This window comes from Cloeon dipterum, chromosome X, assembly GCF_949628265.1.
Source record: "Cloeon dipterum chromosome X, ieCloDipt1.1, whole genome shotgun sequence".
Taxonomy (NCBI): domain Eukaryota; kingdom Metazoa; phylum Arthropoda; class Insecta; order Ephemeroptera; family Baetidae; genus Cloeon; species Cloeon dipterum.
The window spans coordinates 3,974,012-3,998,580 of record NC_088790.1 but is presented as its reverse complement, the minus strand read 5'-3'; the positions used below and the strand labels follow the sequence as shown (position 1 = coordinate 3,998,580).

Here is a 24,569-nt window from a genome sequence, read left to right as displayed (position 1 = left end):
TGATTACGTTGCCGTCATTGCCGAATGCCAAAATGCTATAATTAGTCTGCAATGCAATTACCCGCCGGACGTTTTCGGCTGCGTGCGAACGCGCGAGGGCTGTTTTTTTGCTCGTCCACAGCAGCGGGTCGCTGGCCTAAGTTGGAATAGAGAGCAGGTCTGACGAGTTGCTGTGACAAAAAGCAGACCTAATATTACAGGAGTTGCAGCCTCGCACACAGACATTTTTCGTGGGAAAGGGTTGTGACTCGGAATCCTGTGACAAGTTGTTTTCGTTTTCGAGAAAAAGCGGCAGTGTTGATCACTACATCATTCACGTACTACGTCGTAATTTACAGACGAATGTAACAATTGAAATTCGTACAGAGGGACACATCGGATTTTTAATTATTATTTTATTGCGATATTTTTTATTCTGACCATAAAGAGAGTCAGTAGAGTAGAAAAAGTAATTACAACAAAACTCGATACCGCGGCTGTATTTATAATCATGCTACAAAGTAGAGCTTTACAGACCAACAATTAAGAACATTTTGTTTTGTTGACTTTAGCAAAAGTAGTTCATTGAGTTTATTGTTTGTGAAATTTTACAATGATAATGAAATCAGGATCGAGGAACTGTTACATAAATACATATTAATTTTTCCTAGATTCTCAATGAATTTTCGCTCTTGTCACGATCTATCAAAGTGTGCGAATTAAGAAGAAAAATTCGCTAAATTGTGAAATTAAACGTGATTTTACAATTGCTTGATTAGCATGCAAACTTTGACCCGATTTTCTCAAAAATGTAAATAGCAATCAACCTGGAAAATATTTAGCTGTTTCCTATTTTTCAAAAATGTTTCAAGTAAAGGTATAAAACGTTTTACACAAATTTTCTGTTATAAGCTTCATTAAACCTTCTTTTTCAAATTAACTGCAGGCATTGCTCATCTAAATTTCTAAATTGTACACGCCTCAGTATTTATTGATTTTTATTGCTTTGAACTTTGCAGCAGGTTTGCGTTGCCTTTTAAAAGAACTACCAAATGTAGCGTGCTTTGAACAAAAAAACGCCGCGCGAGAAGCGACCATTTATGGCTGCAAACGCGACTTTCGTCAATCACAATGCAACTCGGGTTTGACTGAGCATTAAATTCAATTGTCATCGCACAGCAGCCGCAGCGCGATTGCAGCAGGCGAATAAAAAGCGAATGTCAAAACTGCATTGTTAATGGAGACTGGTCCGGCGTCGCGCGCGGTCAACGCTCGCTGCGCTTCTGTTCAGGCAGCCGGCCGGACGGACGACGACGACGGCGGCGACGACTTTTTTCACAATTAAATGACTGTCATTATTTCTGTTAAACACAAGTAATTGCGCGCAACTCGCTACTTGAATTGAGTTGCAATTAGGAATCGCACACAGAAGATAAAAGCAGTGTTTTAATTCAGTTAAATAATGTGTGTTTGCTTTTTATTTCTTCACAACTCAAAATCAACAATATTAACAAGTCAACAATGGGCGGTAGGATGCCCTCAGTCAGTCTGATCAGTGCTTGCCGCCTCCACCGCCTCCGCCACCATGGTAGCACGTGCATTTGCATCCGCCGCCTCCACTTTTGCCGCCGCCGCCCCCGTGGCCTCCGCCGCCGCCTCCATGACCACCACCTCCACCGCCATGTCCACCCCCTCCGCCTCCGTGCCCTCCGCCGCCGCCTCCGTGTCCTCCGCCTCCACCACCGTGACCACCTCCGCCTTTGAAAACAAAAACATTTTAAGAAAATTATTTTAGCTTGGTTTTTAATTATTTACCATATCCTCCTCCGCCGCCGCCTCCTTTGCCTAAAGAAAATTGTTTTAAATTAAATTGGCCAGATAGATTGTTATATTTTTAATTACCATGTCCTCCTCCTCCACCTCCTTTGCCTGAAATTAGAAGCAGTAGCATTGCCATTATCATGATGTAAATCAAATTAATTTCATTAAAAAAATATTGATGAACTAAACTCACCTCCTCCTCCTCCGCCCCCACTTTTTCCGCCGCCGCCACCGCCGTACCCACCATGTCCACCGCCGCCGCCTTTAAATATATTCATACAATGTCATTTGTTAGTTCAGTTAATTTAGTATTGAAACACTAATTTGCTTTTAAATAAATTAAAACGTACCTCCGTGTCCTCCACCTCCATGACCTCCGCCGCCGCCTCCGTGACCACCACCTCCTCCGCCACCACTTTTTCCGCCGCCACCGCCGTAACCACCATGTCCACCGCCACCGCCTGAAAATATGGCGTTTTTAGTTTAATTATTTTTGAATGAAACACTTAATTGCTACAAAATAAATTAAAACGTGCCTCCGTGACCTCCGCCACCACCTCCATGACCTCCGCCGCCGCCTCCGTGATCACCTCCTCCTCCTCCGCCACCACTTTTTCCGCCACCTCCACCGTGTCCACCGCCGCCGCCTTAAAATATAATTATTAAATGGCATTTAGTTTCATTATTGTCGTATAAAACACTACATTTATTGGTTCCAAATAAATTAGAACATACCTCCGTGACCACCACCGCCACCTCCGTGATCACCGCCTCCTCCTCCATGACCGCCGCCTCCGTGGCCACCACCTCCGTGACCTCCTCCACCGCCTCCGTGTCCACCTCCACCGCCGCCATGACCGCCACCGCCTCCTCCTTAAAATACAACGATTAATTTCCAGTTTGTTTTAAATAATTCGCCAATAAATGATTAAATATTTATGATTTTTTACTTAAAAATCAATTCGAGGTTTGCTAATTATTGCGTAACAGCCTTCTGCTTGCAATAAAAATTGTTTCCTAATTTTCACCATAAATGGAGTTGAATGTTTGTCATCCTTACAATGTGCAATAGTGAAATCAGGAACAGTTAAATTTCAGATCTTGACAAATTTCGCGATTTTTTCGCTTCATTTCGATCTCTCTTGTCGCGGTCTACCCAATGGTGTGCAAATTATAAGCTAAATATACCATCTGGCGAAAATAAATCATGATTTATATTTTGAATAAGAAGACAATGCTCGCCGCTTGATTAGACAATTTTCTCAAAATATTAAACGTCACCCGGGAATTTTTAAGCTTTCTCCGAAATTTTAGATAGTAGTGTTTGAATTTAGGTAAAAATAATTGTCACAAATTTTCAGTAAGAATTTACCGTGGCCTCCTCCACCGCCGCCGTACCCGCCATGTCCTCCCCCGCCGCCCCCGTGACCACCTCCGCCGCCTCCATGATCTCCTCCACCCCCATAACCTCCTCCGCCTGGAATTGACTCGTTGAAATTTAATATGGACCAAATTTGTCACTCACCACTGTATGAACCATAGTAGCCGGCTTCAGCGACGGCCACCACCAGCGCTATAAGCGCCATCGCGACCTGCAATAAAACACAAACATGTTTGGATTACGATTTGCGAGCTTTGTCAGCACCAATAGATCACCATAGGCTTCCTCATGGCTGCCGGTTGACTGTGGCCCGTTGGCCGGTCGTGGCCACTCTTATAGGGGCGGCCATTCAGCTGGAAACAGTGAAAGCGAGCGGCGCCTCTTTACACCAAAATCACTGTTTTTGACACGGGCCAGTGACGCGTGCCGTTCTCGCAGCGAAAGTCCTGCGGCGTCTTCACGCTGGACCGGGTCACTCAACTGTCCAAGGCCGTCTACGCTCCTCCGAATTTTTTTCATTTTCAGACAGCAACAGTGTTGGAGCAGCCCGTGGGTGAAGCACACGTACGCACCGAAATGCTCCTCTTGCTCGCGTTGCTCGCCTTTCTCGGCGGCGCTGATGCGAAATTTTCGGACCGCTTTTGGCCGCTCGTGGACGAGGTCGACGGCCACTTGGCGGCCAACTTTCGGAACGTGTCCGAGGCCGTCCTTCTGGTAGGCGGCTCCGGCACGGGAAAAACTTCGCTGGCCATGCTGCTCGCGTCCGACCCTTCTTTGCGGACGGAACGATCGCCGAGTGGTTTGCTCCTCTCCGATGGCGGGCGGAAAATCGGCAAACCGACATTTCTGCCGCATTTCATGCGGGATGACGAGTCAGGGGTGGTTTTGGTCGACTGCCCCTCGCCAGCAGAGCCGGAGGAAGAAGTGGCAGCGGCGGAATACGCCGTCATGAGAACTGTCTCGTTGGTGCCCAAAGTGAAGGTTTTGGTGGTCGAAAACGTGTACAGTTTCCTCGAGGGTGGAGACAGAGAGGGATTGGTGCGGATTAAAAAGCTGATCGCGCGTTTCGGCGACGTGGCCGCGGTCGTGGCGGCGAAAAGTGACATTCTAGGCACGGTTTACGCCAAAAAGGTCAACGCTCAGGTGGTGGAATTTCCTCGACCGTTCCGGCCCGGCAGCCCTTTAAATACGTTGCAAGAAACCACACAGTCGATAAGAAAAATTTTATCATACGTCGAATTTAGAGAGCTGAAACTTAACGCCAGTGAAAGAATGTCGTGTTTTTTACGTAATTTATTTTCCGAGGTTTCGACAGAGATTACGGCTGCATTCGCCAATTTAATGGAGGAGGCAAGAGTCAACGGCCTGCAATCGGTCGAGAGTGCGACAAATAGGCACAATGCATCGGTCGCGCTGGCTGCAAGAATGAGCGCGCTGCAATCTTTAAATTATTCAGAGGTGGTTGCATCACTGAAAGATTTCAACGCCAGTAGCGAGCGATTCGATTCACTTGCAAAACAACTCGACTGGATGCACGACACCGGTATCGAGATAAAAATCCCACGAGATGAGATTAATTCGACCTTGGGGAGAGTAATTAAGGAATTTGATAAATTGCGCCGATTCTACGAATTCCTGAACGACACTCGAGCCACTCTGCAGGAGCACAAATACCTGAAGAACCGAAAGCACTTTGCCGACGAGCTGCTCCAGGATTTCACGACGTTTGACAGTTTCGTTATGTCGCTGGCCGCCCTTGATTTACAGCCGCGGCCTCGGCTGCTGGGGCTGCCGCTTCTGGACTGGATGAAGCACGACCTGGACGCGGTCTTCAGCGAAACGCTCAAATTCGACGACTGGAGCGTGGAGAATGGAATCGTTGCGGCCGCCCCGTTCGTACTGCTGAGCGAAGTGGTGAAAAAGTACGAGGGCAGACACAAGCCGATCGTTATGATGGCGTCGCAAATCATTTTCCTCGACCAAAATATCTCTCTGCAGAACGGCGAGGACTTGATCATGATCGCCCCGGAAGTGCAGGTGGTGAATAAAAATGTCACAATTGAATTAATTGGGCAGGTCGGCTGGACCAGGGTGGACGCACCACTGCGCGGCGACGGACAGGCAGGCGGCCCTGGCGGGAATTCCGGAAATTTGCTAATTTTCTGCACGAAACTGGTCAACGCCGAAAGGCTTTCCATTCGATCCCAAGGCGGGGTCGGGGGCATGGGCCAAGAAGGGGGCCCTGCCGCGCAAGGAAGTCAGCAATTAGAAAAGACAGTGGAATATTTAAATATTTCATCCTTCTCAGGAAAAACTCAACTGGAGATAAGCGAGTCCGTGTTCGAACCCATAGCTGCAGGGGCAGGTGGGGTCGGCGGACACGGAGGCTTCGCCGGATCGGTTTTAATTTACACCAGCACGGGGGAATCGAAGAAAGTGCGAGTTGAATCGAAGAGAGGCGCCGACGGCCAGGCTGGACCCGGAGGAAAGGGAGCGCGAGCAGAGCCAAAGTTTACTTTGAGCATCACCGAATGCACGGAGGAGCGGGACCAGAGCTGCGAAAAGATAGCGGCGGGCCAAAGTGTCGAAATGACGTCAGCCCTCGGAACGGGGGCTGCAGGCGAGAGCGACACAGAAGCAGAAAAACCCCTCGAGCCGGCGCCTTTCGTCATCCGACCGTATCTCTATCTCTACGTCGGCACGATTTTGAGCAAAAATCTGCGGGCTGAAGAGGAAAAAGGAGTCGTCGAGATGGTGCAGCGTTTGCCGGACTTGATCAGGGAACAGGGCGGGAAAATCGAAGCCGGATTGGAGCAATTGGAAGCCGAGTGGGCCGTGATGGAGACGGAAAAGGAAGAAATGAGGCAAACCCTGGGCCGGCACTTGCCCCTGATGCACCATCTTTTGCTCGCCTACGCAGAGCAGGCTCCAGGAGGACGCCAACTTTCAGAGCTGATCAAGCAGAAAAGTCAAAATTGCGATGGCGTGTGCTCATGAATATGGAAATAAACTCATATTGACTGGATGAATAACATTGTGCTAAAATAGAGATGTCATAATTGCTAAAAGTTGTAAGTTGTTATTCAAAACTTGTTCGACACAGTGGTGTCAGCGAGTATTTTTGCTCCAATGCATAGGGTCGAACACGTATATTTGCTGCTCCGCTGCACATTAGTATATATAGTTGTCGGATGTGTTCTCACGAAAAAATTTCACTTAACAACAGCAGCAGTGTTAACTCGATCAGCTTCCATTTCAATCAAAACGACTTCGTTTGTCTCACATTAATCACGCCTCTTTTTTTCTCATCACGAAAGTAAATTGGCTAGCCCACGCTTTCGCTTGATCGCAACACAAAAACCGATTGGGAGAGCTCTTTTGACTCTGCGTGTAGGATGAAAGATGCGAATAAAAAAGTGATTGTTCGCAGCTAAATGCGTTTGATTCGATGGATTCACTTGATATTACTGAACTGTGTATAGCCGAGGTAGCAGAGCAAAAAATCCACACGGTAAAAAAGCGCGCATAAAGCGCGCGCGCCACTCGGCGAAAAGCACAAGCATGCTGGCCTGCTCCCAGGGCCATCTTTATATATATTCGTTTGAGCTTAAAATTCTTGTTTTGGACCAAAATAATCCTGTAAAAGAATTTTCGGATGTTAGTCAAGGGCAAAAACGGACAAAAGATTGCTCAAATCAAAATAGTGCGTTCCAACCCGAGGAGAATGAAAAAATATATCCTAGAAAACATTGGGGAAAATGAACCCCCAGGGATTAAGAAAGCGGCAGCATTTTTGTCTCCTCATGCAGCGCTTTTGATAAAGTTTCATTCAAAAAAGAAGCATAGTTACAATGCGACGAAATAAGGTAAATGAAGCATGTGGACACAAGACTATATTTCAAATACCTGTAAGGCGCCTTTTGTTAAAAGAATTATTGTATCAGTGGGAGAGGAGAGGTCACTCGCAGCATATTTTTTTCCATTTCAGCCCCCCATGTAGCAGAATTCCTCAGCACCCTTTTGTTGTTGATATAGAGCAGGTATATAAAATCGCATAATAGAAAAAAGGTCGCTCGCACTTGGCAGCAACACAAGCTACGTCCGTGGCTGATTTTTCTAGAAAATACGAGAGGAATGTTTGGTTTTGACAATATTAGCTAAAATTCATGGCAAATCATCGATGAATTGAAGGTCAAAAGCTGTAAAGTGTACAACTCTATATTTGTAAATAATTGAAAATTTAATTTTTAAATTTATTTATTTACCTTTCTAGCAAATTAAAATGTTAAAGATTGATAAACTTTGAGCTAGAACACTCTATAAACACACAAATTCTCAACGTTGATCGATTTCAAAACTAAAATTTAAGGGCTGTGAATTTTAGATGAGCGACTTTTTTTCTGATTGTGAGCATCATAATCGTTGCGAGACTATCAAATGAGCACGAACCATGCGGTTTTAAGCCATTTATTTGAACAATTTGAACTGTACTAAAATTGCCAAAACCATCTAAAAGTGTCCATGAGGCATTCAAATATAGCCCAAAACTCTCTAAATTGGCAAAAAATCAATGAAAAAAGGTATATATTTTTCCTTTTCGTCCCGGATATTTTTCTCATGGTTTCGTTTTTATTGGAATTGTTTAGTCCAAAATATGTAATATATATCTATTTCCATTCTAAACGAACTTTAAAATGTAGACATAAAAATGCTAAATTTTGTCAGTAAACACGTGTTAATTGGGCTGAAACGGTGTCTTAATTGAAATCCCGTCTAAAACCGACTAAATTGCTAAAAATACAATCTACTATTTTGCTGTAAAAAAAACGTTTAAAGATAACAGCCCTAAAAGGTTCTGAACTCTTTTTTGGAAAATTTTCCAGGCTTAATTTAAATTGGAATGGATTTAATTCATTTAATATTACAATTAAAAAAGTCGGGGTTTAATTTTCATGCATTAAAAAAATGCAAAAAAGGGCAGTTATTAGTCTACAATTTTGTCAAACCCTGAAAACTAACAACAAAAGCAGCTTCGTCGCTTTTGTCGTCGAAACATAGAGTGCGCGGCCTATAGCGCAGTTTTCCCTGGCCACGGAGCGGCAGCGGCTGCTCCCTCCGACCGTGTTGTGCTTCAGTGTGTGCCCGGTCTCTGTGGCAACCAGTCGCGGGCGCAGCGTTGTTAGCAGCCAAGTGCTTCGCTCTAGGGACGGACAGAATCGCGGCCACAACCCGTTCGTTCAACCCTCGAACTCAACAGACAGGTGCGTCCAAAGCCCCATTTCACTCTTCAATCTCCTTTTATTTATATAATTTAATCTCGCGACAAAATCGAATAGACACTTCTATTTTCGCGTGTTGGCGCCTGATAATCGCGCGCCGGCTACTGGATCAATGACACTCCTCCCTTGACCATTAAAACTGTTTTTTATAAGCAAAACACTCGCTTTGACCGCAAACTGCGGCTTTTTTTGCGTCTGTGGACAAAATGTTTGTGTGCCGCCCGGCCGAACGTGAGTGTGTTGTGTATTGTAAAAAGTAAGATACTGTGTATCGAGGCCCGACCCTACTACGCGTGACCTTCAGCCGCGGCGGACCGTGATTTTTTTGGCCGACATCGATGCACAACTTCATTATTATATTTACGTGATTGGTGTGTGTGTGCTCTGCTTTTGCAATGCAAGAGAGATGAGCTCGTGGTTGCGTCAGTGAATGATTCCGAGGACGCCGAGCTCCTGATTTCTCGGATAAGAGATGCAAAATGGTAATTAAAAACGCGAGCGTGCTTTTTAAATACACATTCATTTTACTGCCGTGAGTTCAGAAACGCCTGCAATTAAATTAAATGGAAGCCGAGGAGCGTGAAATTTTCCCAAAGTTAATTGCACGAGTTTTAAATTGCAAAATGCAAACAGGAGTGATCAGTGATGCTTCTCAACTCGGACTAAATAAAGTCTTTTGCCCGCATCTGACGGACTGTAAACTGTTTGCGTCTCTGTCAGCGCGGTACAAGCGAGCAGAGTTGTTTTGTTTGCGGAGGTTCTTTGGAAACTGGAATGTTATTGTCCACTACTGCTCCACGCAGGGCTAACAATTTTTAGCTATTTCATTGAGGGAAGTAAACATCCTGCGCAATTAATAAATTCCATAAATTCAATGGCAGAGACACGAGACGCGGCATATATATATTTCTTTCTTGCAAATGGATAATTCTAAATTAAATGTGTAGGCTGCCGGTTGGAATGAACATTACGTATATTTTGCTCTCGCTGCGTGAAGTTTTACGCGTTGCATTAATGAAATTGAGTGTGGGACTGATGGCATTTAAAAGTTGTTTGTTTGTGGAGGCTTGCTGGCCTGCGAATGAGAAAAGTGGCAGCCCTTGACTTTGAAACGAAAAGCCAGTGAGCCGTGAAAGTGCTAAGAGCAGATGACGCACCTGGCCAGCGTTGCCCGCCGCTTCGTTTGCACAGCACAGATTTTACGCATACTCAGGCCATCTCTTCAAATATTCGCGCAGCACTTGCACGGATTCCGGCCACGAAATTGCATTCCTTCGTACCCAGAGAGAGGCTGGCAAGGAGCTCTCAAGAATGCGCGCGATCGCAAAAAAGGAGGAAAATATTCTGCATTTAATTGGCTTGAAAGGTTGACAGAGAGACTGATGAAAAGTCATTAGATGATTCCACTCAAAGCAGCGAAAACTGGAGCACTCTGCCTTTTAATTTAATTGGAGCGGTTTTTTGGATTGTTGGTAATTAGTAGCGCTGAGACGACCCGAGGAGGCTGTTAATGCGATGAAACCCGTTAAAAATGCCTCATCTGGACTGGATCTAGCATCTGAGCACGCGTTTTCTGACTAGAAATTAACCCAAATTTATAACCAGCATGGCTCCCGTATCAAAATATCTGTAATTTAATTCGAGCGGCAAAATACGTGTTAAAATTTTATATAGCAGGCCCTCAATTATACAAATTATCCTCTCATGATTGCGGAACAGGTGCACACGAGGAATTCACGCAAACTTATCACCCAATCAGATCTTCTACGCACCGGTGTTTATTTTTGTCCAATTGTTCTTAAATAACCTGATTTGATTTAGGGTGAATATTAGGGAGAGGCAGAGGTGTATTGCAACACGGTAATGTTCCATTTTTTTACACAAATACAGTTGCTTAAGTCCTTTATATTCTTCGGTTACTTTAGTTTTAAAGACATTTCGCTGCAATTTCTGACTAAATCCTGCTGCCGTGCATCTCTTCACCTAAAATGTTTTCTTTAGACGATCTGAAAACCGAAATCGGTCGAGCCAATTGGCGTAGAGTCGTGAGAACAGCATATTTTTGAAGTAAAAAATATTTTCCAACGTTTCTACGGTGATTGGCTCGACTGATTTTTTGTTTTAGCGCATCTAAAGGAATAATTTAAAGTGAAGAATGCTTTGGTGGCAGGATTGAGTCTGAAATCGCAGTGGGAGCACTTTAAAATCAAAAGTAACAGCTGACGCCTTGTATTGGCGACTTCAAACCGGTGAAATATTAAAAAATATTTTTTAAATCTTTCCTGAAAATGATTTTTCAAAGATACCGTAGGACCAGAGAAGCAACCAAGGAGATTTTCATCACCGTAGAAGATGCCTAGAATTAGTAACTTCTTCTTAACCAAAATGTAAAACAATCAGAAGCCATGGAGGTTGGTCAGGTGTGAAAAGAGATGATTATCGTGCATCAAGCGGCTCGTTTCGCCTATGCCATAGCGCACACTCTCACAATTTCCGAATACAAAACAGACACGTTTTCGTATTATTTACTTTGGAGACGAGCTTCGCCATGCAGCTTCAACGGAGCGTGCAGCCAGCGTTTACGTTGCTTTCGTGATTCGGAAGCCTTACGAATGGAGCAGACACGCAAATGCACCAGTGAAAAAAATCGATTGACGAGAAAGAGAGAGGCAAAAACACACACTCACGCATTACTGTAAATTATTCTTTCATCTTCGAATGGCCAGCCAAGGTGGGGTGTGCCCAAACAAATGAGATGCCGGTTTTATGATGGCCGGGAAGTGGCCAGGTGCTGTTTTTGGTCAAATAAAATGAGCCAAGACGCACAGCATCGGCTCTCTTAATGGTCAGGAAAGATTTTTTTAGTTTTACAATCGTACATATAATTTGCGAACAGATTTTCTTTTCTCGCCGCCGCGCCACACGCTCTTATTTTATTTCACCAGAGCGTCGTGTCCTCTCGTGCAAGAGTCAAAGGGATGCTTGTTTATACAAGGCTTACTTTTCTAATTAGCCAGCGCCACTAGAAGTTCAGCAGACCAAAAATCTGCTACAGCGATTCACGTGAGCGTGCAAAATAGAGGCAAAGTAATTGATTATTGGGACATGTTTAATTGCTTCTTAGCGTTTGAATAGTCGCTCTTTTCATCCAAGCGCACGCTTGGCTGCTTCTGCAGGAATGTTTTAATTTTGGTTCACTGAACTGGCTCTCTCATCATCAAGGCAATGATTCGGCCGGATAGAATTAAGAATGCAAATGGCCAGCCTTGTAGTTCTTTTGCAAACAACAATTTTGCCTTTTAGCATAAGGGATTTCTTTTTTTAGCCTTACAATCTAATCAGTTTTCGGTCAGGTTTCGTTTCCTGTTTCCAGCGTCATATGATTTGTGGTTTCAGCCATGATTTGAACGTGCTAAAAACCAGATTTTCCTGCTGAAATAGTCAGAGATTAAAAAAGAGCCGGTTTTTCTAACATTTATTTGAATGAGGTAGACAGAAAAACTCCTGTGTCGGATGCAACTGTGATTATTGTGAGGCTCATCAGGTGTCAGGAAAAAATGTGTATATCATGAGGAAAAGTTGCCCTTCACGCCTCAACTGGCCGCGATGTATTCATCCTTCATTCCTGGCGGATAGTTAGTTTTTTGTGTCGCGCGCGTTGATGCTCTCTCTCTCTCTTCTCTTCTCTCCGCGCGCCACGACCGCAAGAGAGGAGATGAGAAATATATTTTATATCCTAATAATTTAACGTGCGGAGCTGCGAGAGATGTGTTCTGGGATTACGCGCCGGGCTGCGAGATGAGCGATAATTTCCCCACAGTTGTAGTGCCGTGCCGCTTCGATTTCATCTTTGGCCCCTCAGCCGTGCTGCGCGGTCACTCTTGCCGCCGCGCGTCTATCTGGAGCCAAAGGTCGAGACGCGATAGAAAATTGTAACATTAAAACGCAATATTGTTGAGTGCTCGCTTCGTTCTGCGAATCGCTTAATTGCGTTTGTGGCAGCAGCCGCAAAAATGCCGGTGAGAGGTTATGGCTTATGCCCAACAAGCAAATCTTATTTTCGAATGAGGAACATTTTTTCAGGGCACTAAAACTACCAAACTATCATCTCAGTCAGAAAAATTATTTAAAAAAAATAACAATAACTATTTTTATGCAGAATAATTAACCGGACCTCTGCTGTCTTTGTTGATATGAAGTTGAAACTTAGTTCATCTCGACATGTTCCAGCTCCAATTAACGCCCTTTTCATTTTGTCATTTTGTCATTTATTATTTCATTTTTGACAGCGCCAAAATTTCTAATGATCAAATTAGGTGAGGCAGTCGAATAATCTATAATGCCAGACCTGTTTGTAACAGTTCGTTTAGTAATTTCTTTTTTAAGAGAACATGCGTTTACTCCTTTAAGTACTTTCATAAAATAAAATTACTATTTCATAAATCAACTTTACATAATGAAGTGAAAAATTAGGAAAAATCACCGTGCAACAATTATTAATCACTGCACCTAAAATTTTTGGTAGAAAACTGTTGACGCCGGTGGTTGCATGCTTCTGATGAAGATTTCATGATGAATTTTCTGAATGAGACGAAAAAGAAATTTAATTTTTCTGCCTGACCGAACACAAAATGGCATTGTTCTTGAGTGCACAAAACGGTCGTGCAGATTAAAAACGATCTTGGCAGAGAGAAAGCACCAGAATGCTACAAATCAATTTTCGCGGTCTGGAGGTAAGCGAAGAAGAAAAGAGAAACCAGAGAAGCATGTATTAATAGGCAAAACCCTGGAAAAATATCTGGATCGGTTGGTACATAATCTGCAGATCACGAACGAGACGAGTGAAAAAAGCTCGGTGAAACAAAACGTGGCGGCTCGGAAACAGAAGAAGAGTGCATTTAAGTGAAAAAATTGCTGAGCAGCACGTGAGCAAATCGAGATCGCAGCGACTCGTGTTTAGCCGCAATATAGCACTTGATATAAAAAAACGCCATACTCAGAAGATCTACTCGGCTGGCTGACTCGAGTTGCAAAACCGCAGCAAGAGTGAATTTTATCTGCACATGTGCGTGTTTGGTTTTCTGCGCTTTTCATTCCCACGTGATTCGCCAACAATGGCCGTGACCTTTTGGCGTGGATTTTTTCATGCTAATTGCCATCAGCGTGGGAGTATTTTACATTTATTTATTTGTTTGTTTGATACCCAAAAAGAGTTTTATTTGAATAGAGACAGATAACCATAGCACTTTATTTGATTCCTAATTGCTTTTCCCCGTGGAAAAACAAAAGCCTTGTCTTGGTTGCTCGCTCAGCAAACTGTAAAAATTATTTAGGTAGTAAAAGTCGTTGGCCGACACTTAATGAACTAGTGTACATAAACAAAAACAGGATAAAAAATATATACCACTTAAGAATTTTTTAGAAATATAATCTTAACGTAATATGGTTTAGCTCAGTGCGAATTGTCTAAATGGATTTAATAAATGCTTGAGAAATGGATAACAGTTTTAAGGGATTAAATTGCAATATTAGTTGGCCATGGGAATATGAAAATATTTAATTCAGTTCTTAGCACAAAAAATATGTTTAGAAAATGTTTTTGAGGAGAGTAATCAGTGTCAAACGTTCAAGGTTTTGTTTCTTTTCCACTTAGTACCATGACTAATTGATGTCCACGAATTAGGTTGTTTTTTTTTTTTGCATTTTTTATATCGAAAAACTCGTCTACCGGATTCTCTGTGGACAGCAACCACGGACAGAACAGGAAATTTGAAATAGGAGCGGGGTTCCCGAGAAAATTAATAAAAAAAGGCATTACAAGTGTTGCAAAACGCAGGAAAAATCGTATAATATGACGTTTTAACTTAAAATTTCAGCTTAAAATCGATTTACTGATTTTTCCAAAATAATTACTTTTCAAAATGCGTAATAATATTTAAAACTAACTCATTTAATTGTCCTATCTGAACATCATAGAGGTCATAGAAAAAAATAATCGATTCTCAGTCAGTATTATTCATTTTATGGATTTTATGTAGGCTGAGCCAGCATTTATTCGTAAAGGTAAATTTCTCCATGCTCAGAAAGTAGTTCAATTTTTGTGGAGTTGCGTAACCTTGAGAGATGCATATCATCACAACTAGTTGCGCGTTGCTTCGTTGCAGTCCAAACGTAACAAAAATTATGTGTACGTAATATATTGGAAAAAAATATTTTTATGTCGTGAATCGACATAGCAGCTGGGTATTAATAAACAACGTCAGAGGCGCTAGCAAATAAATCCATTTGACATTATAATTCCATTACTAATTGACAAGGTACGCAGCGTACAATTCCATTGTTTAGCTAAAGGGCGTCCGAGAAGATCAATAAACACAACAACTCGAGCAGAAATGCACTCGTGTTATTAAGAGTCAATCGTTAGATTAACTGCTCAGGCTTGATTGGCCGGTGCTTCTACTTCTAACGTAATGTTCTTGAGAGCAGGGGTGCCCGGCCGCGTGCGATCGCCTTGGACCGTGAGTGGTCCCCGCGCGGTGTGTGTGTGTGTGTGTGTGTGCTCGCGAAGGGCCGCGGGCGACGACAGGTGCCGCGCGGTGAAAGTGAAACCGACGCTCACTCAACAGTGCGCTCTCGGTGCGCGGTGTGTTTATCCGAGAATTGCTGCTCAGTTCACACCGTACGCGGCAGCTGTCGTTGGGAAAGTGCAAGTGGACAATCAAGTTGTTTTTCTCCTCTATTTTGATCTTGACTCTCGCAAAGCAGGCAAAGCAGCCCACTGCAATTATCCAATTTTAGTCACGGCCTCGCCTCTGCTTTTAATCCTCTTAAGGACATTTGTGCTTTTCATTCACCTCCATTCCTATGGTAATGCCGCGCGCGGCCAGCATTCCGCCGCGTCCCACTTTGTTGGTGATTTAAATCAAATGAGCAGCTTTTATCTAATGAATGCGCGCAACGAGACCTTTTGCTTGTGTCTTTAAATATTCAGAACGGTTGCATTCTCGAAAAGCGATAGTTTTCAGGGCCATATTTTACGCGACTATGACAAGCAAATAATTCATCTCCTCCGCCATTAACAAATGCAAATTCCGCACGCTCGGCTATATGGTAATTTAAATTCATTTTGTGTATTGAATATTGCGAATAAAAAATTGCACGACGTGACTGGCATTCGCATTTTTTGGAAAGCGCCGCCTGATGACCGCCAATTTTCTGCAATTATCCACTATGCTGGTTGGGAAGAATCGTTCTCTTCTGATCAGAAAAAATAAGGAATGAGCACGTACGCCAATTTCACCGGAGATTTAATCTGCACAAAACCTTTCTCACGCACACACAACTGCAAATAATGATAGTTAGTTGGTCCAACCTATAATGACGCATTTTATTTTTGACAGTGCCAAAATTGATACTTGAGGATCGGATTAGATTAGGCAGCCGAATTACTCGGTCAACAGTTCGACAAGATGATTTGAGGACGTGTAGAAACCGTTTGAACCAAGCAAAAAGCCAAATAGTGCCTCAAGAAGAAAAGTGAATGACGATCTCTGATTGGCGACAATGCAGATCTGTCAGCAGCTTAATTGAGTTTGCTGCCAATGTGTCGCTGTAGTCTCGATCTAGCTGTGAGTCTATCATAGAACCGCACCCTGATTGGTCGCTGACTTTCTTGATGCACTTTTTGCTAGTTTCGAGATTTAAAATTTCACCTACTTTGTTGAATTTTCGTCCGCGTAACTGATTGTCTTATCTAATTCAACCCTCAGGAATCGATTTTCTCTTGTTAGAAGGTGCGTTTCTTACCGCACACAAAACTCGAGCGTGTGAATACGTTTTCTAAGTAACAGAGGCGTAATTTACAACGAGGGCAATGGAAATCATGAAAAGCCTTTTTCCTTTTAATGCGCCTCAATGCCCAGTTAGTATAGTAAACAGAAAGTCGTGATTTGCAAAAAAATCTTTTGTCAGATTTCTCTTCCGAGTAACAATAAAATAGTAAACGAGTCTATGTTCAATTTGCAAATGCCAATAAAGAGTCGTCCGTTTGAACTTTGTTGAAGCATCTGTCTTCGCGTCTGCACAATGAAAGCCGCTCCGAATCAGCCTCCGTAAAATCAATTCTTCTCTATCTTGATGTGCACTGCTCGATTGCGGATGTGCATTGAATAAAGACAAAAAAGATACGCGACACATTGTGATTGTTATTCGTCTGCGGCAAACCTCTGCGCTTCTCCTCCTCCTTTAATTACTATTCGCGTCTCGTTTGTGTGTCGCACACCTGAGTTGTTTGTGGGCTCCTCGCGCAAACGCCGCGCCGCTCAATTTTCCGCTCTGCATGTTGACAATTGTTCACGCTTTCCTGGCCGGTCCCCTGCTAACCCAAATCTACGAGAGTGAATCGTGCTTAATTTTATTCCCAGCCACCGCCGCGAGGAAAGAATTAGAGTCAGACTCAGAGCACAGAGACTATGCAGCGCACGGAGGAGAATCGATTCGAATGCAGTTCTCCGAATCCCGGTGGGGTTTATTTATTTAAAGTTCTCCGCGCGGCTGTCAGTCGCATTGGACAAACTCCAGATTTTCGCACGTCTTCCGCATTCAGCACACCGATTTCTTTAATTCTTTCTTTCTTGGGAGAAACCGTTTAAATTTGTGTCATGTCTTCAGCCAAGTGAACGGTTGAGCAAGAAAAATCACCCGCGAAATTGTAAACTGAAATCGAGCAAGAAATTTCTGCTATTTTTTGCGTCACCCGGCAATGCAATTGAACGAGCACCGCACATGCTGTAAAATTTCACTTTTTCTATCTATGTTTATACAGAAGAATGCGGTTCTTCGGGAGGCGTCACTCGGAAGCCTCGCTGTCCAGTTCGGACAAGGAGCAGGATAACTGGCAAATGGTGAAGGCGGTGCCCGCGTTCGTCCTTGAAGACCCGTCTCCTCAGAAAAAAGGTGAGCCAGCGAGCGACTGCATGCATTGCTTACCAGACCAGCACATAACTGCACTTTGTTGGCAAAATCTCAGCAGTTTGGCTGTGTGAAGAGCCAACTGACCCAAATTGGTGATTTCCAGATTACCTTGTAATTATTCGATCAGCCTCATTTCGCGCAATTACATCTTTTTAAATTTTGGCACATAAAGACACTCTTAGGTTCAACAGTTTCACTTTAAAGAAAAGCCAAAAACTGTGTTAAACTTAACAAGAAAACTCTTTCCTGATGTGAAGTGGTGGAAAACTGGAAAACTGTTCATTCGATGATTTTATCGATTTTTCGAGAGTTTTAAAATGGCCCAGTATTTCAAAATTGATTTAAAAAATACAGTTTTTGCTTAATTATGGTTTGTAGACACCTTTAAATTAAAAAAAAATCGATCAGATGTTCCGGAAAAAAATTAGAAATTTACCACAGCAAAATTCGAATTAAATTATAAACTTTCTTAAATTTCACACTTTTCAGCGACTTGTGCATCCAAGCAAAAACAAAGTGAAACCGCGTGACAATATGAAAATTATCCACATCTGACAGCGTCATTGCGACGGAAATTATTATCTTTAAATCTAGTTATGATTCATACGATTTGCTTGAGAAAATTCCCAGGGCAAAGCCCCTCGGAAATCGACACTGCGGGAAGAAAAGCAGCATTTGAATATCGAATTCAAAGCTCGGCCCTTCTTTGCCGCTACCCACTGCTTCTCGTGAATTAATCGAGCCGCGCGCCGCGCGCCGTGCGTTTTCGCAGGTACGATGCTGAGCACGTGGGGACGTCGCGTGGGCCGCAAGCTGGAGCTGCTTCGGCGGCCAGAAACCCCTTCAGGCCGGTCAGCGAACGGCGCGCCACCCACCCAGCTCATGCGCAGCTGCTCGACCTCGCAGTTGAGCTACGTGAGGGGTGAAGACCCCGCCGAGGACCTCTTCCAGCCGCCGCCGCTGACCACGCCGTCGAAAACCCTGAGCTGCGACAACCTGTCGCAGATCGGCCGCCGCTTCCCCTACGCCTTCTTGCGCTCTTCCAAGCTCGCAGCTCTTCCTGAGGAGCCTGGAATGAGACAGTTTCCTAGGTGCCGGCCCCATTCCATCACTTCCTTTGAGGTGCGTGAGACTAATTTTCCAGGTCCATTAAGCTCCAGAGAGCATTGTGTTGCCGTGATTTATGATTTTTCTCTCTGCGTGGAGGAGGGAGAGAAACGTTTTAAAGCTTGTTAGGTTTCCAAAGGCAAGCGTAGGGCGGGGGATGGAAATAAATGGTCTTGTATGGCAGGCTACTTTTTTTAAATGAACTAGATCTCTTTTGAAAAAGCACAAAAGGAGAAACACCCTGCTGCGAAGTGAGATTCGTCACTTTTGAAGGAAAAAATGCTTGTCCTGTGTAGAGCCGAAACTAGTTCAGCAGGAAAATTCCGTCGAAATCAATTGTTTGCTTAACACCCAAGAAGCTGCCTTAAATTTTGACGTTTTACAATGAAGACTTATGAAAACCTCATGTGCTTCTGCATTTATTAACATCTGCCAACAAAGTTCTGGCCTGGGATCGAGCATTTTTTTTAAGAATTTTCCCCATTCATTGAGCATTCCCCTAAAATTCCCATTTTTACTGCTTTTGAGAAATATATACATGCCCAAATCTCAGTTTCTATTGGCTGGATTTTCAAAAACCTCACACCGCTAGACTAGTATTAATCTCCCCTACATAGCAGAAGCATTTCAAGGGCGCCAATCCTTCAACTCCCTTTTTTCTCCCTAAAAAACGGAAAATTTGGATATTTTTTGTTGTTTGCACCTCATTGAGAAACAGGGTTGATCGTTTATCCCTTTGAAACCACTTCATCTTATTTCAGCATGTGAATACGAGTTGATTGATATGCAGTTTTTGTAAATTGATCTCCTAGAAGATTTTGTTGACGCACCGTTTTTTTAATATAATAACGACCTTTGTAAGACAAAGACGTTTTTCAACAAATCTCGGCTTCTAAGCGTCAGATTTACAAAAACTGCACACCGTTCGACTTGAAATGACCTCCCCTAGATAGCCATCTAAAATAGCAACAATAATGCATATTAATTCATCAACTCGAATTAGGTTAAACTGTACCGGTTCCAAAAAGACTATTTCGATTATTGTAATAATTTCTCGGTGCCAACGAATAAATTATTAGCTAGTTTTATTTTACCTTGAATGGTTTATTTTTAAGCGTGTTTGAGGTGTTTCACATTATATAAATAGACTGGCAGGAAGTAGCGGAAGCGCGGTCAAAAGACTTGCCGTTCGAAATCGATCAAGCCAATCGTTCGACGAATCGCATAACACCAAACTCTGCGATGTTTGTTCGTTAATCCTAGCGCAACCAATTCACGGACACGCAATTCAGCCTTTTCTCGATGTAAAGGGGAACAATTGAGGGTCACTGTTTGTCATATTGCATAAAGTGTTAACAAAAATAAATACTCTACAAGAAGGAAAATCTAGGTGTGACAAAATAGGAAAGAATTTTTAATATCCCTTTGTGAGAATTGCAATGAGGAGGATTTTCAAATCGGCTTAAAATAAAGCTGTGGATAAATATTATGAAACATCATTTTACCCTTCTTTAAATTATTTTTGAAAATGGGAAAGAGCAAAAAATTCCCAGGTTGCCTTTTAATTCTCTGAGAAAATCGGCTGAAAAACTTTATGCTAATCAAGCATTGTCTCCCTACTGTAAAATCACGAATATTTCAAAATTTAGGGAATTTACTTATTTTGGAGACAGGACAAGAGACAAGAGGAATTAATTGAAATCAGGCAAAAAATTCACTGACACATTTATTTTGAATTCAGCGTTAAAGTGATTGTAAACAAGCTTAAAGTCAAATCTGATGTATTTGTTGGAAGAAAACAAATAAAAATAATTCATTATTGACATGCTTCAGGTGCCATCCACCGAGTCTGGCTACGACAGCGACAGACCGAGCAGCGAGGAGAGCAACTCGAACTCTGGCGGCCGGAGCCGCGCTTCCTTGTGCGAGCCGCGCGTCATCGAGCGCTGCGCTCCACGCTTCGGCAGCTACAGGGTGCCGTGCCGCCCGCCAAACGGACCCGAGTTGAAGATGATCAGGTTGCAGCGTGCGTCAGGGATGCGGCCGCTCGGCATCCACGCGGCGCCGCGGCGGCTGCTGCAGGTCTCGTCCGAGGTCGCAGTCGGCGACGGCTTCTTCGTGAAAGCGCTGGACTATGGCAGCGTGGCCAAGAATGACGGACGACTCATGATTGGAGACGAAATCGTCAGCGTCAACGGCGCCGTTTTGCGCGGTCTGCCCGTTACCGATGTGCAGCGCATTCTCGCCGATACTAGCTCTACCAAGGTGAGAATTGAAAATAATTCAAATTTATTCCCCTTTGACCGTTTTCCCAAGGAAAGACCACCTATTTTTCCGAAAAAATGAATTTTTTAGTATTCACTACTGTTTGAAATTTTCCATTATTCGCGGATTTTCTTATTTTGGACACTTTCTACCCATTCTACATAGTTTATATGTAATTTATATTATCTGGTCAAAAAACTGGCTCGAAAAATTAAATATTTGGACATTTTTGTATTTAATTTTAAATTAACAAAAATCACAAAGTTTCAATCATTTCAGGTTGAGCTGGTGATCTCAAGGACCTCCTCCTACACCCCGACTGCTTCCTCCGCGTCCACCCCCGTGACGACGCACCGTCCAACCCTGACCACAGCGACGAGCATGACCTCAATCCACAGCCAATTTACCACCTCGCTGCTGGACGTCAAGTTCCAGAAAGGCCAGGGACACAAGAGCCTAGGCTTCAGCATCGTCGGGGGCAGGGACTCGCCCAAGGGTGACATCGGGGTGTTCGTGAAGAGTGTCTTCCCAGACGGCCAGGCGGCCGAGAACCACAAACTGCTGGAAGGTATTAATGGGCCTTAATTTCGGCGGTAAAATACATGCGGCCGTAAAAACGACTGTTTAATTGCGAAGTCGAGGAATAATTGCGGTCGTTTCGCGAATTTTTGCTGAAAAAAATCGACTTTTTACAACCCGCGCGCGATTAGCCAAAGGCAACGACCCTCTTTCCACCTTTGCAATCTCGTCTGTCTCGACAGCGTTTAAAAATAATCATAATTATTTACATCGTCCTGCACTTTTCACAATATAGCCGCTCCGGAAGTTGACAGAAGTTGAATTTCGAATTAAATGCAGCACGCACGCGTGAGAATTTATATATTCCGCGAGTTTTGATAGTCCCTGGAGATAAACGCGAGTTTGTTTTGGTTATCTTCCGCGGTGATTCACCTGTGGAAGCGAGTGTGCAAAGGCAGTGGCGCGTTGATTTTGTATTTTTTCCTCACATAAGGAGAACACACCTATTGATCCGAAAAAAAAATGATTTTGCGGTTTTCAAGTTATGGACGTTTACAGCTCGAAATTACAAAACTTTCTACGGCTGTAATAGCTGTTAGATTAAGTGAAAAATCTTGAAAATAATATAATAGGTACGAGTTGGGCTTTATAATTTTGCTGCTACGCGTTCTAGATAAAAAATCTGTTGAATTTCGGAAAGATGATTAAATATTCAACTTTTTACTAACGATGAAAAATATTTTCCTCTGCCGAGTTTCCCGGAAAATCCGTTTGAAATGTTGATTAAAACGTTGAAAATCGGAAATTGAGCTTGATTTAATGAAACTGAACTTTTTTTTTAAAAAAAAAAATAAAACTACCTTGATCCGTTAAATTTCTGATATTTACAAAATCAATATTTATTCCGAATGTAAACTTGGAAAAGTCTTTTATCTATAATTTTATCGAAATAGCCCCATATTTTTCGGATTAATCTTTGCGTTCCCCTTGTCAGATCGCGCGCGGGCCACACACATGCAGGTGCAAAAGCTACATTATAATTTGATAGAGGCCTTGAAAATAGTTTCTCGTTGAAAGGTGTCTTTCTGCGTGCCCACTCGAGCCTTAAAATATAAAATAGACCTGGCCGGCCACCCACACGAGGACAAAATAAAAAATTATTTATCAGAGCGGAAAATCTAACAAATGTATATCAGAGGTGCAAACAGGACATTAACCTCAGAACATGGTTCTTGCAATAATTTCGTTTTGCATAATGTCCTTGTCGCCTTGTAAGAAGTGACATAAGAAAGAGCCTAAAAATATTATTCGTCGCGTGAGCGGCCATAAAAGTCCTCCTGGCGGCCGCTGCGCCGAGTAATTCAATATTATTTCTCGTCCGCCGCCCGTCGGGGCAGGCAGGCAGGCTCTTTCTCTCTCCGAAATAATTTGGTCATTGATTCCCTCGGGGGAGAAAATAACTGTGGCGTGGTGACGCTCGAGGGTGATTTCCAACCCCCATTAACGCGATTAGGGCGTGTCCACACCTATCCATTACACAAATGAAGTTTAAACAGAGAAGAGGCAGACCTGCATAGCTGAATCAATGAGATCGATTTTGTTTGTGTTTGCCATTCTTACAAATTGCATCACACCCCATGTTGTTTCCATTGTGTTTATTTAAGTAGAGCTTTACAGGCCAACAATTAAGGACAATGGCTTTGTTGACTATAGCAAGTAGTTTGTTAAATTTTTAGCAACAGTTAATCTCTCAAATCGGGACCAAGGAACCGTTAAATTTCAGATATTTCTTAATTTCTCAATGATTTTTCGCTTGATTTTGTTCCCTCTCGTTGCGATCTATCCAATGGTTTGCGAAATTTGAGGCAAATTTCCCTAAATTGGGAAATAAATCGTGATTTTACAGTAAAGAACAGTCCTCTCCGATTGATTAGCATGAAAACTTTCAGCCGATTTTCGAAATATTTAAACGGCACGCTGAAAATATTTTCTCATTTTTATATCTTGTTTCAAGTAAAACATGTTACATTAAAACTATTAATTAATTTGTTAATTTAATATTAATTAAATTATCTGTGAAGTAACTAAAATATATTTTGTCTGCTTTCAGGTGACGAGATTTTGTCTGTAAATGGTGAGCTCGTTAGCGGCCTCTCTCACGCAGAAGCGATCGGTCTGTTCAAGAAAGTGAAGAGCGGAGAGATATGCTTGAGAATCACGCGCAGAGGACCAAGAACTTCAATTTAAGAAAAAGGGTTCGACAATTTTGCAATGCGCAAATAAATATAAAAAATAGCCGGAAAAACATTTTAGGGTTTCCGCATTTTTCTAAATTAATTTTTTTTTAATCTCGAATCAATTACTTAACATAATTAATGTTCAATTACATTTGTGTATATAATTTGCTGCATTTCCAAATACAAAATGCGGTTTTTGCGAACCCTGGTAACAAAAGCAATGTTGTCCAGCAACTATGACGCCAAATGTTAACACCAACCGGTGCATCAGGACTTATGGCCAACGCACTTAATGCGGAAATTCTCACAAATCAGATAATCTAGTCATCAACGGTCACAATTCCGACCACCAGCTCAACAAAATTAATTTGTAGAATTTTGTTCTCCTATCAATGTCTCTTTAAAGTGCAATATTTAATATTTAAGTTCTTGACATTATGTATATATATGATTAATTAGAATAAAGAATCAAACATGACGATTATGGCTACATGTTTATTTTCTTTACAAATTATGTCTAACGTGTTTATGAATTTTCGGCGGACAACCAGAAAACTGTGTTTGCACAGTGCTAATTACGTCGTAAAAAAGGAGAGCGGGTTTCTCACAACCTTCATCTAACGACGGTAGACGAAAAGGATGAGAGACCCTGTATAATTATATGCCGCGCCTTGAAAATTAATTTGATGTCTTTTGGTATTTGCCAAGAGCGAGAAATGGATCTGCTATTGCTTGTTGTGTGAAAACAACTTCCTCTGCACGAATGAATGCGCGCGGTCATCCAGATTAATTAAAATTCACCTTTTACAAAATTAGGAATTGATTCAGGAATTTACAACGTGTGTGTCTTGCATGATGTGTGATTCCTCATGCAACAAGGAAAAAATAATTAATAGAGACAGACGAAATGTCAATTTAAAAAATAAGGTGTCCATTGGATTCCTCACGCTGAGCCCGATCGAACTAACACCAAATTTAATGTCCTAGGTCTAGGTCAAAAGGTTCCAA

At 42.7% G+C, this 24,569-nt stretch overlaps 1 protein-coding gene across 1 annotated transcript; it reads left to right on the top strand.

The window, feature by feature from the left end:
* The first annotated feature begins 8,298 nt into the window (after positions 1-8,298).
* On the top strand, positions 8,299-24,045 carry LOC135945158 (pro-interleukin-16-like). The gene is made up of 6 exons (XM_065492628.1): positions 8,299-8,442; positions 17,285-17,415; positions 18,206-18,555; positions 20,374-20,805; positions 21,085-21,373; positions 23,435-24,045. The coding sequence occupies exons 2-6, from the start codon at positions 17,289-17,291 to the stop codon at positions 23,569-23,571; spliced, it is 1,335 nt and encodes a 444-aa protein (XP_065348700.1). The 5' UTR covers positions 8,299-8,442; positions 17,285-17,288; the 3' UTR covers positions 23,572-24,045.
* Positions 24,046-24,569: the final 524 nt, after the last annotated feature.

Excerpts from the sequence above, each read along its gene's own strand:
- LOC135945158 (XM_065492628.1), top strand. The coding sequence starts at position 17,289 with ATGCGGTTCTTCGGGAGGCGTCACTCGGAAGCCTCGCTGTCCAGTTCG. Across the intron at positions 17,416-18,205 it reads CCCGTCTCCTCAGAAAAAAG|GTACGATGCTGAGCACGTGG; the intron begins GTGAGCCAGCGA and ends GCGTTTTCGCAG. Across the intron at positions 21,374-23,434 it reads GAACCACAAACTGCTGGAAG|GTGACGAGATTTTGTCTGTA; the intron begins GTATTAATGGGC and ends GTCTGCTTTCAG.